Source organism: Patiria miniata, unplaced genomic scaffold (assembly GCF_015706575.1).
Source record: "Patiria miniata isolate m_02_andy unplaced genomic scaffold, ASM1570657v1 HiC_scaffold_29, whole genome shotgun sequence".
NCBI lineage: Eukaryota > Metazoa > Echinodermata > Asteroidea > Valvatida > Asterinidae > Patiria > Patiria miniata.
The window spans coordinates 27176916-27189164 of record NW_024037068.1 but is presented as its reverse complement, the minus strand read 5'-3'; the positions used below and the strand labels follow the sequence as shown (position 1 = coordinate 27189164).

The following is a 12249-nucleotide window of genomic DNA, read 5'->3' as shown; positions in this document are numbered from 1 at the left end:
GGGCACAAATCAGGCGGAGGGGTTGTTCCTTTGTTCATGTTCCTTAAATCATGGTGGGGGGGGGGTAGACTTCCAAGTAAATGCCATGTTTAATAATACGAACGGTAGGCCTATTGGCAAAAACCACGTGAAAACGTGTTGCAATCTGACGCCACTTTATATCATCTCTATGAAGGTCATTCATTGCAAAAATAATATTTAACTTGAATCTTGGACCAAGAAACATTTCCAATTTTCAGGAAATAATTAAAAAGTTTTCTTGCCTCTCCATAGACCTTGTTCACAATTGCAGAAGTGGCATCACATTGCAACATTTTTCCCAAACTACTTTATCTTAATTTTTTTTGTGAGGAATTTTTGGCAGTGTATTTATCAGGCTCCCGTAATACGTAAATGATAATTTGCCAAATAGGCACTCATCATGGCCAGCAAATTATTGAAACATGTAGGCCCATTTTTCCCTCACCAAAATGGCCGCCCTACTGGAGTGGACGGAGGACTTGGCTGGGAGTGGATGCAGGACTTGGCTGGGAGTGGATGCAGGACTTGGCTCGGAGTGGATGGAGGACTTGGCTGGGAGTGGATGGAGGACTTGGCTGGGAGTGGATGGAGGACTTGGCTCGGAGTGGATGCAGGACTTGGCTGGGAGTGGATGCAGGACTTGGCTGGGAGTGGATGGAGGACTTGGCTGGGAGTGGATGGAGGACTTGGCTGGGAGTGGATGGAGGACTTGGCTGGGAGTGGATGGAGGACTTGGCTGGAGTGGATGGAGGACTTGGCTGGGAGTGGATGGAGGACTTGGCTGGGAGTGGATGCAGGACTTGGCTGGGAGTGGATGCAGGACTTGGCTCGGAGTGGATGGAGGACTTGGCTGGGAGTGGATGGAGGACTTGGCTGGGAGTGGATGGAGGACTTGGCTGGGAGTGGATGGAGGACTTGGCTGGGAGTGGATGGAGGACTTGGCTGGGAGTGGATGGAGGACTTGGCTGGGAGTGGATGCAGGACTTGGCTGGGATTGGATGCAGGACTTGGCTCGGAGTGGATGCAGGACTTGGCTGGGAGTGGATGCAGGACTTGGCTGGGAGTGGATGGAGGACTTGGCTGGGAGTGGATGGAGGACTTGGCTGGGAGTGGATGCAGGACTTGGCTGGGAGTGGATGCAGGACTTGGCTGGGAGTGGATGCAGGACTTGGCTGGGAGTGGATGCAGGACTTGGCTGGGAGTGGATGCAGGACTAGGATTTGTTTGAAAACTGATTATTTTCAAAGTGCTCCGAGCACAAACGGCAATTTGTGCTTAAATATAGTGGCGTTCTTCCCAGCAAATCTTTCCGACGGGTGTTCTGTACCCACTGTAGACATCTACAGAAATTGAAAAGCAAAAACACATTTTCAGAGGATTTTCCACCCCCCCTTTTTTTAATAAAGAAGGCGGTTAGGTAACTTATGCAGTCTTGTTAAATGTCTCACTGAGGACTAGGCAAGCTTATTTCTTTAAATTAGGCCGAGCCTATTTTGCCTAGGCTATGTGCCTCCCTACATATGCCCTAGTAGTAGTAGTACGTTACGTAATGCAATGAAGACGCCATGATCCAGGCCTGAGCTAGGCCTAGCCCAGCCTAGGCCAAGGCATGTCTAATGGCTAACTGTAACCATCCAGGGTCAAGGCTAGGCACATGCCCATGAACGAATTAGACACACGCCTAAGATTACATTTCTCGGGGGAAAGGAACGAATAACATGAATAAAAAAAAAGAATGGACAAAAATTTGGCCTCAACTTACTCAAGCCTGGCGTCAAGCGTCAAGGGTCAATGTGCAGATTAATTTACGCGATAAAGGCAACGTTAAAAGTTAAAAATCTGTTTCTTACCTCTCCTTGTTCTTTGGGAATCTAAAGAATGACAAGTCTGGGCATTTTGACTGCCGATTATGGCAATTTATTGCCGAACAATGGGCAGAAGAACACGAAGAAGTGGCAGACGCCATTGTTAATATTTTTATGTAGGCCTACACATCCGGGACCTTTTCAACTTTTCGCATCCTATCATGGCGGCGGGAGTCTGCCCGACGTGATCACGCTTTTTGACGTTGAGTAATCCATCTTGCGCCGCAAGCGGCGCTATCCGGCTCGTTAGTAAAAACGTCATACACGCGCACGCACCACTGATTACTAGCGCCCATTGGCTGCAAACGCTCGAACTGCGTTAACTTCCGGTTCCAAACGGTGCAGAAAGTGCTGGAGGTGACGTCACACTAACGAAGCGGATAGGATCTTTGGATGTGACGAGTAGGGTCGTAGCAACCTCGTCCCCAGGGTGTCGAGCAGTACGCGCCCACCACTACCTGCTCTCTCACCCTGGTATTGGATCATTTGCATGTGCAAGATTTTTGCACACGTATGCAAATGAGGAACAGTCTGGTGCCTGGATATGCGTTACACATTAGCGTTTGTTTTTGTATGCGGTGTCTGGGGTAAAAACAGAGTCAATTCGTAGCAGCGCGAGCAGGCCCGGGGTGAGTTACGAAAACACGATTTTTGAAATCAACTGTTACGATCTTATCAAGACAACATGCAGTATCATATTTCATATTAATATGAGCAAATTGGAAAGGAAATTAGTATTTTCGAGAAGGCGTGGACGAATGATCGCGAAAACACGTACTGCACGTTGTGAATATATAGCACCAAGTACACGATAAAAATCCATTACTAGCCAATTGCGGTATCCAATCAGGATACAGGAAGAAAGTTTCCTATCCAGGGTTTACTATTGGAAACGCGGTTGGAAATAAAGTAAGCACTGGGGACGAGGTTGGGGTCGTAGCCATTGATCTCCATATACACAGACTGGATAGGACATCGCGCCGTGTTTGTGCACGAATGCGCGGCCGAACAATGGCGGCGCGTTTACCGTCAGACGTAAACGCGCATTGTGCTTTCACTTTGTTTACTTTGGAAAATGGATTGTTGAGTGAAATTTTTCTTACAGGAGGGAATTCAAGCGCTCCTCCAAAACAAATCTTAAAAAAAAAACTGAACGATGAAGAGTTACCCTCAATCCCTCCAGACAGCTTTTCCACACTTTCTTGATATACACTTTCTTATTATGCATTTTCGAAATTCAAGAACCCCCATTTCCTTTTCCCTTATTTTTTTTTTAAATCCCTTCTCCTCCCAAAAATGATTGTAAGTAAATTGCCATTTCATTTTTGGCACATTGGTCATTAGAGCACACTGAATTACTCCATCAACGAAATAAATAGTTGTATTAGTAATATGATGAAATGACATCATATATTTTTTTTAACTGAACACTCACACGAGAAATTGTATGAAGATTCATTCAAATGATTGATCTAAAAGGTTTCGATACACTTTATGATGTTCTTGACCTTGTACAGGGATTCTCCTGATAACTTATTTATTTCCCTTAAAGCCATTTCTCCCTGTGGAAACTTACTTAAGTACGAATTATTGTATTAGTAATAATTTATGCTGAAATGACAGCACATTTTTTTAACTGAACACTCACACGAGAAAATTAGTACTATACTAATTTTGTCAAAGAATAATTCAAGCTATGCACGGTCTTGTTTACAATTAAATGTTTAGCTCTACTTCTGAAAATAAATGTAATTACTTGTCAGTGTAGTGGAAATCGTTTTTGTGAGCGAATATGTATATGGCTATAGCTAGTAATCTTATATAACGGCGTACACAACATAATTTCAAACCGTAAAAGTACTCATTGCTTTCCTCATCATACAAACTGTCAATAATGTGACAGTCATCTTGGGAGCTCATAAAAATACTTGCGTTGAACTCCACAACTTCTTTCCAAAAACAAAATCAATCAATGTTAACAGTTCCACATCGTAAGAATTGATTTAAAAGTCAAACGCTCAGATGCCTATCACATCGCATGTTCCATTCAGTGGATGATACAGTCGATTAATTCCATCCCTCCGTGAAGTTCTCCATTTTCGTCCGGCTCGGTCCTGCAGCTGGTGGTTTTTGCTGTGGCTTTGCTGAAGTTCTTTGTTTGATATGAAGGTCAAACGGCAAGTTGTGCAGTAAGTTAGCATAAACCATCTCCTCGGTTTCTCTTTATAAAGAAAAATAACAGAAACATTTCGGTAAGCGTTAAGCCAAGGTAGCTCTACTGAGTGGAGCGCTGGAACTTCGGTACCCTCCGTACAAGCTTGTACGGAGGGTGCCGAAGTTCCAGCGCTCCACTCAGTAGCGCTGGAACTTCGGTACCCTCCGTACAAGCTTGTACGGAGGGTGCCGAAGTTCCAGCGCTCCACTCAGTAGAGCTAAAGCCAAGGCAGACATAATTCAATCAGATTTTGCATATAAAAGTTATCAAAGTTATTCGAATAAACTATTTTAAACAAGTCAACTTTTGTTCATTGCCATTGCCGGGTCAGTCATGCACGTAGGATATGTCTTAAAAAAACATGGATGGCGACCAGCATGACAGGCCTAGATCGCATGGAATTTGAACAGAATATCTCGCTAGACACAGGCCTCCTTCCCCTCGCAGAGCGACAACATTAACGATATTATAATTTGCTTTGTCTTCCCATGTTCATATTCCTCCATGCCATGTTGTATACTATAGGCCTCGTTAAAAAACAACTTACTTGCGAATAATTGTCCTATTCTTCAACGCTCCTTACTTCCCGACTCCAGCAATCTAATGCTGCGCACACCTTGACTATACTCCTCGTCGATTTTGATCAATTTAGATCTCTGTTTCTTTTATTTTTTCAAAAATGACAAAGAAACCGAAGAAACCCCAACTTCATTTTTTAATCCTCCGTTCGGAAGTGTACACAACTCGAATGCGAAATTGTGTTCTTTACCCTTTTCAAAAAACGCGCGCGCGGACGCACGTTCGTACGCGATGTCCTATCCAGTCTGTGTATATGGAGATCAATGGTCGTAGCATTGGCACCAAAGATCCAATAGCTAGCGCGCCGCAAGCGGCGCTATACGATATTTGGATGTGATGAGTAGGGTCGTAGCATTGGCACCAAAGATCCTATAGCTAGCGCGCCGTAGGCGCAAGATAGATCACTGTGTACTGAACGCTTATTGGCTGAGCGTGTCACTCACGGAGCCGAGCCGCCGCCATTTTAGGAAGTAAAGTCGCGGTGTCTGGACGCCCTCTCGTGAATTTCCCCATAGCTTATCGTTGTTGAAAGAAGTAAACAACTTGACAAGTTTTCATCGTAATTTTGTGGGAAATCAGGTGGCATTCTTAAGATTGATAAGCAGTCATAATTGAAGCATATTCGGTACGTATGTTCACGTATGTATTTTGTTTAGGTTTATTTCAAATGGTGACTTTTTAAAGAGGTTGTGGAATGCTCGAAGACATTTCCGTCATTTTATGTAGCCTAGGGTGTGATAAAATAAAATTAACGACTATTGTTTCTGTCATAAAATGAATACAAAAGGTACTTTTTGAGAGCTGTTTTTCAGGTCTCGTTTCGACCCGAACGTGCAATTTGTGTAAAAGTCGTCGTTGGGGGCAGCAAACAAAACATAGTAAATCGTGACGTAATAAACAGGACTCGAGATCGATGCAGCGTAGTTCCAGCGAAACTTTTTGCAAATCACTCCGCGCAACGACATGACTTTGTTTACAATTGCACTGAGCGACATTTTGTATGGGCAGCCACATGCTCCATAAATTCAACCGTAGTTGGCAACAGCTTTTACCCCCGAAATTCTAATGGGCAAGCTCAGAATTTAATAGGAAGATATCTCCATTGACTTTTTGGTACTTAATTAATATTGATTATATTCAGTGTTTTGATAGTTAGACATCATTTTATTTATAGATCGGGGATCATTCTTTTGTGTTTGCCTTAACCGTGCCAACCATAGTAAGAAATGTCTGCGTTACAGCCTGACATCAACATCGTTCGATCGTTCACATGCACATCGCATCACCGCGACACGCGCTATGTAAAGCTGTCTGGAAATTCACGGGTGTACTTGTGCCGCTGGCCCGGCCGCTGGGACCGTAGATTTTGACACCGGTAAACGGTGTTGGAATTTCAAAATAATTCGTTGTTGATACGTGTACGGGTAGCGAACGCACTAGGCCAAGGCAAACCTATATGCCTATAAGTGTGTCAGTCGCTGGCTGTAATCACACCACATTTTGTTTGCAATAAATTTCCAGCTTTCCCGTCCGGGTGTCAGCATAGCTAGCTGGAGGAATAAGAATCCTCCGTAGCCATGCAGTTTGTCCGAAGGTAGCTCGACTGCGTCTGGCCGGCCATACAGTACTATCGCAAGCTCTGTAGTACGGCCAGACGCTCAACGCTTCCACAAAGACTGAATTTTTTTCCCCGCTGATGTAGCAATTTTGCTACAGATTTTGATCGAGATTATCTTTTCATCCAGGACACAAATTTCCAAAGTTAAGGTTCTTAGTCGTAGAGCAACTCATACCTTTTTGAAAACACATTCTTTGGTCTCAATATTTTCATCCATCTGGCCAAAAGACGACTTTTAGTCATCATCTTCCACAAATATCGTCCTGAAAATGTCCTCCATGCGATTTCAAAATGGCGGCCGCGTTGTAATGTATGCATTATGCGAGCGTGCTTGGGTAAGATAATGAATATGCATTATTTTGTTCATGACCTCGTGTTTGTATGGTCAGCCGCGCCGCGCGCCCGACAAACGTCATAAACTATGATGCATATATTCATTATCTTACCCAAGCACGCTCGCATAATGCATACATTACAACGCAGCCGCCATTTTGAAATTGCATGGAGGACATTTTCAGGACGATATTTGTGGAAGATGATGACTAAAAGTCGTCTTTTGGCCAGATGGATGAAAATATTGAGACCAAAGAACGTTTTTTCGAAAAGGTATGAGTTGCTCTACGACTAAGAACCTTAATTTTGGAAATTTGTGTCCTGGACGAAAAGATAATCTCGATCAAAATCTGTAGCAAAATTGCTACATCAGCGGGAAAAAAAATTCAGTCTTTGTGGAAGCATTGAGCGTCTGGCCGTACTACAGAGCTTGCGATAGTACTGTACGGCCAGACGCAGTCGGGCTATAGTCCGAAGGGTACCGTGCGAAAACACGAGATGGGATTTCAGCCAAATTAACGGATAGAGCGCTGATCATGCACTTTTGTACGGCAAGAGTCTTCTTTTTTCAAGAGATTTGTTGAAATCGGACAAGAAATAATAGAGATATGATTTGTTAATGATTTACAGGGAAGACTGTTTTGGACCATTTGTCCATTGCCAATCTTGAAGAACCGTAGACCCGTTCAAATGTATCCTCGACTCTCCATTATCTGCGCAGCATACGCGCACGCGTTGTCGCACACAAATTGAAGGTAAATGCGTAGAAAAAGGACCGCGTAGTTTTCCTTACGTTAGTGCTAATTAAAAGTGTTGTGCATTCATGCAGTGCAGACGTGCTCTCTGTTCTCTCTGGTTTCTTCGCCTTTTTTTTACTGAAAAGTCATGCTTTCATGTTTCTTTGAGGAGCTTTTTACCCTTACCAATACATTCTTTCATCACCTGGACTACTTCTGATGTTCTCTTGCTAAATTTTGGGACGTTTTGAGAGCCTTCACCTCAGGTTTCACCGTTCACCATATGTGTATACTGGCTGACTGACTGAGTGCCGTTCACATGGTCGACAATCATGCAATTTTGCAAGTAGAACTGAAAACAAATTTTTCTCAGCCATCCACCCCCAATCCCTTGTCAATCGGGTTGCTTGCATCCTATTGTACACATGGTCACTCTCTATATCATCATATTTGTATTTTGGTGCCAATTATCCACATTTATTTCAAGCCATATTGAACTCCCACACATGGCGGCCATCTTGAACTTTATGTTGAAGCCTGCCATTATGCCATGATTAGTACATGCATACATGTAGGCCTACGGGTGATCTCTGAACCTATGAACTGCGACGCCTTACAAGCCTAAGTACCCCTGTGGTATTTGCAGTCGTGCTGTTCGTTGGAAAACCCCTGCAGTAGCCTGTGATGATTGCGAAGTCTGGTTTCATAAGAACTGTGTACACATAAGCACTCAAACATTCAATTACCTATGCGACCCTGATGTAAGTTGGCATTGCCCCACCTGTGGTATCTTACACTTACTTCAAGTTTCTTTGAATCATCCATCGTTGTCTCTGATCCAGCATCACATGCATCTTCATCCTGTACATGTAGCAACATATCTCAAGAAAATAACTTCGACAGCGCATGTACTAGCGCACATAGCCCAATTGGTCTGCCATCAGCCATCTCATCTCCAAATAAATCCAACGCGCCTGTCAATATTGCCGGCAACCCCCTCCCTTCAAACCTGGGCGTTCTGGTCATTAACTGTCGTAGCATCAGAAATAACTGGTGGAATTTTGGAACATCCTGCACACCGCTAAACCTGGCATCGTCATCCTTACAGAAACCTGGTTAAATCCCAACATTTCTAACCATGAAGTCTTTCCCCCCGAACTAGACTATGAGCTGTATAGGAGGGACAGATCAGACAGTTGTGGTGGAGTCGCCATCGGCGTGGGTCCTGGTCTGGATGGAAAAAATCATCCAGACAGCCGACGATTGTGAGGCACTCTTTGTCGAGATCGATCTCAAACACAGAAACGCCAAACACAAACATGCGAATCTCTCATTGTTGGCGCAGTATACCGCCCCCCACGCTCAAATGAGAACTACTTAGAGTGCCTGTGTAGTTCCATACGTAACATTTCCAGCAACAACAGGAAATCCATTGTGTGGATAGGTGGCGACCTTAACCTGCCCGACATTGAGTGGTCCAGTTCATCTGTCATTGGTCATCGGTACCCACAAAGCCTTAGTAATAATTTCATCACCACACTGGCCGAATCTGGACTTGATCAGATTGTTTCGTTTCCCACCAGACTAGACAACACCCTAGATCTGTTCCTCACCAACAGACCATCATGTATTAACAAGTGCCTCCCAATTCCAGGCATTAGTGATAATGAGATCGTCTTCGTTGACACAGACATCAAGCCTAAACGCCAAAGACCCGTGAGAAGGAAAATATACCTTTGGAATAAGGCCGACATGCAACAGATCCGCTGTGAAGGAAATAAGATGAAAGATGAATTTGTAACCAAATTTGACGCTTCATCCCCTGTCAGCGAGATGTGGGACACCATAGAGTTAAAACTCTCCAAAATCTTGGACCTTGTTCCATCCAAATTCACATCTAGTCGTTTCAACCAGCCATGGATAACCCGCAAAATCAAGCAGCTCAGTAGGCAGAAACAACGTGCTTACAACAAGGCTTGCTCCCATCGCCGTCATCGCAATCACCGTCACTGGGCCAGGTACAACGTCCTGAAGAAACGTATGCAGAACGCATGCAGAGAAGCATACAACAACTACATCAACAACATTGTGTGCCCAGATCTCAAGTCAAATCCCAAGCGTTTCTGGAGCCATATCTCAAGCAAGCGCTGTGACAACAATGGTGTTGCCCCTCTTCGTGGCCCCAGAGGAGCTACATACACTGGAAGTAAGGATAAGGCAAATATTCTCAACGACCAGTTTTGTTCAGTCTTCAACAAAGATGAGGATCCATCCACCATGCCAGTCCTTGGCCCTAGTCCATTTCCTACTATGGATCACATACAGATAAATGCCAACGGCGTAATCAAATTGCTGAAGAAAATAAATCCTCATAAAGCCACCGGCCCAGATAATATTCCAGCTCGTCTGCTGAAAGAACTTGCTAACAGCCTTGGACCTGTGCTCTCCATCTTGTATCAAGCCTCGTTGGACAGTGGGGATCTCCCTGAAATATGGAAATCAGCCACCGTTGCACCTGTATTCAAGAAAGGAGATAGGAATAAACCAGCCAACTACAGGCCCATCTCACTCACAGCCATCTGCTGCAATCTTCTAGAGCATATCATACACAGCTCCATCATGCAGCACTTCCAGGATTACAACATCCTGTCCGACAATCAACACGGTTTCCGTAAAGCCCGCTCATGTGAATCCCAGCTCATCATCACCATGGATGACATTGCCCACAACCTGGATGAAGGTCTTCAAACTGACCTCATACTATTGGACTTTTCGAAGGCATTTGATAAAGTTCCCCATCTTCGTCTCCTCCATAAGCTGAAGTACTACGGCATCGATGGCAGTGCACTTACCTGGATCAGCAACTTCCTTCAGGGTAGAGTCCAGAAAATTGTCCTGGAGGGGGAGTCGTCAGCTCAATCCCCTGTGTCATCCGCGTACCCCAGGGTACTGTCCTTGGCCCCCTTCTATTCTTGGCCTATATCAATGACTTCCCAGGCTGTATTTCTGAAGACTCCAGTGTTAGACTGTTTGCTGACGACAGTGCTATCTACCGTGTCATAAACAACATCGACGATGCCGACCAGCTCCAGCAGGACCTCAACACCATGCAGGAGTGGGAGAGGAAATGGCTCATGGAGTTCCATCCAGAGAAATGTCAAGTACTTCGCATCACCAAACGTCGCAAACCGGTAAAGTTCACTTATTTCATCCACAACCACCCTCTGAAGGCAGTACCATCAGCTAAATACCTAGGGGTAGAACTCACTGACAACTTATCCCGGACAGCACCTCCTCCAAGAAGTGCTTGAGATCCCTTGGCTTCCTACGACGCAACTTGAGCAACTGCCCTCGTGAAGTAAAGACCCGCTGCTATACCACCCTTGTGCGGCCTATTGCTGAGTATGCCAGTTGCGTATGGGACCCTTCCACAAAAAGGAACATTACCAAAATTGAATCTGTCCAGCGTAGTGCTGCCCGGTACATTATGAATAACTACTCCAGAGACAGCAGTGTCAACACCATGCTGAGTAAACTGGGCTGGGAGTCTCTACAACACCGAAGAGCCATCTCCAAAGTCACAATGATGTACCGGATCACCAACAAACTCATCGACATCCCAGACAACCACCTTATCCAGGTCAACTCATCTACCAGAGGTAACAGCCAGAAATTCCTCATCCCACCCACCCGTACAACCTTACTGAAGGGCTCCTTCTTCCCAGACACCATCCACCTGTGGAACTCACTGCCCCAGCAAATTGTTGAGTCACCAACCCTGGATGTCTTCAAGACCAGAGTGAACGGTGTCACCTTCAGATAACCAACCTGTCCCAAAATAGCTGTTTTTTTACTTGCACATATTTGTCTTTTTATGCCTCGAGTTTCTGCACAGTATAGGAAGATGATGATGATGATGATTAATGTGACTAGTCTGGTTCCCAGACCTGACAATTATTCCCGACGCTCACGTCTTAAATTGTAGGTCAGGCAGCCTCCGTGGCTAAAAATAAACATGACGACATTAGGCCAAAAAAAAGGTCTCCGGTTTCTGGTATGGAGCTTGCCCCAAAAGTGGTGCGGCGACGCGTCTTTCTTTTTTTTCACCTTTTTTTTTTTTTTTTTTGGCTTCAAATGATTGACTGCAAATGGTGTCCGACTAAACTTAGTGCAAATATATGGGAGTCCAGAGAGGCCACATAAAGCTTATTCTCGATCATAACCCAATCTAAAAACACGTTAAAATTGTGCAGCAGCAGAATTCCAGTCAAACCAGTGAGTTTGGCGGTTTTGAGACATCATCTTGTATTGAAAAAAAAAACCTTTTTCATTTTGCCGACGCGCATGGCTACGGCGACGCGCGTGCATACCAGAAACCGGAGACTTTTTTTTTTTGGCCTTAATGGCCCTTTTTCACAGCGCGGCCTCGTTTCCGATTTCGCTTTATCACTTGTAGCTTTTAATGTTCTGATCAAATCTTTAAATAATTCACTTGCTTCGTAATATCATATGATAATACAGTTTGATGTTTTCGTAAGATAACATTGAGTAATGTTGATCTGGAATCTTCAAAATTAGGGAACCAAATAGCACTGTTAGCAGGCGGAGCCGAATGAAGACCAAGTTTTGGAAAATCTCGGTAACGGTCGTCAAATTCAAAATTGTACATGACGCACAGCAAAAAGTTCGCCCGTACGATCCGAGTATATTTGATGCACACAATCGTCGTTGAATTTCAAGTTTTCTAAATGAAAACAATGAATATTAATTGTCAACTCATTTAAAATAAAATTAATAACCAATCAGCAGTTAATTAAACCTATATTATATACTCGGAAATACTCGGGCGCTATCCGATTGTCGACGAAACGACTTCGGCAA

General features: G+C 44.3%; 1 protein-coding gene across 1 annotated transcript; it reads left to right on the top strand.

Annotated features, from left to right (window-relative positions):
• The first annotated feature begins 470 nt into the window (after positions 1 to 470).
• Positions 471 to 11191, top strand: LOC119735343. The gene is made up of 4 exons (XM_038209039.1): positions 471 to 648; positions 8714 to 10243; positions 10366 to 10559; positions 10835 to 11191. Exons 1-4 carry the CDS (start codon positions 471 to 473, stop codon positions 11189 to 11191), a joined length of 2259 nt encoding a protein of 752 aa, XP_038064967.1.
• The last annotated feature ends 1058 nt before the right edge of the window (positions 11192 to 12249 follow it).

What these genes read in the sequence shown, in the direction of transcription:
- LOC119735343 (XM_038209039.1), top strand. Translation starts at nt 471, where the DNA reads ATGGCCGCCCTACTGGAGTGGACGGAGGACTTGGCTGGGAGTGGATGC. An exon ending in GATGCAGGACTTGGCTGGGA is followed by an intron (nt 649 to 8,713) that starts GTGGATGCAGGA and finishes TTGTTGGCGCAG; the next exon opens with TATACCGCCCCCCACGCTCA. An exon ending in TCACCAAACGTCGCAAACCG is followed by an intron (nt 10,560 to 10,834) that starts GTAAAGTTCACT and finishes GAATCTGTCCAG; the next exon opens with CGTAGTGCTGCCCGGTACAT.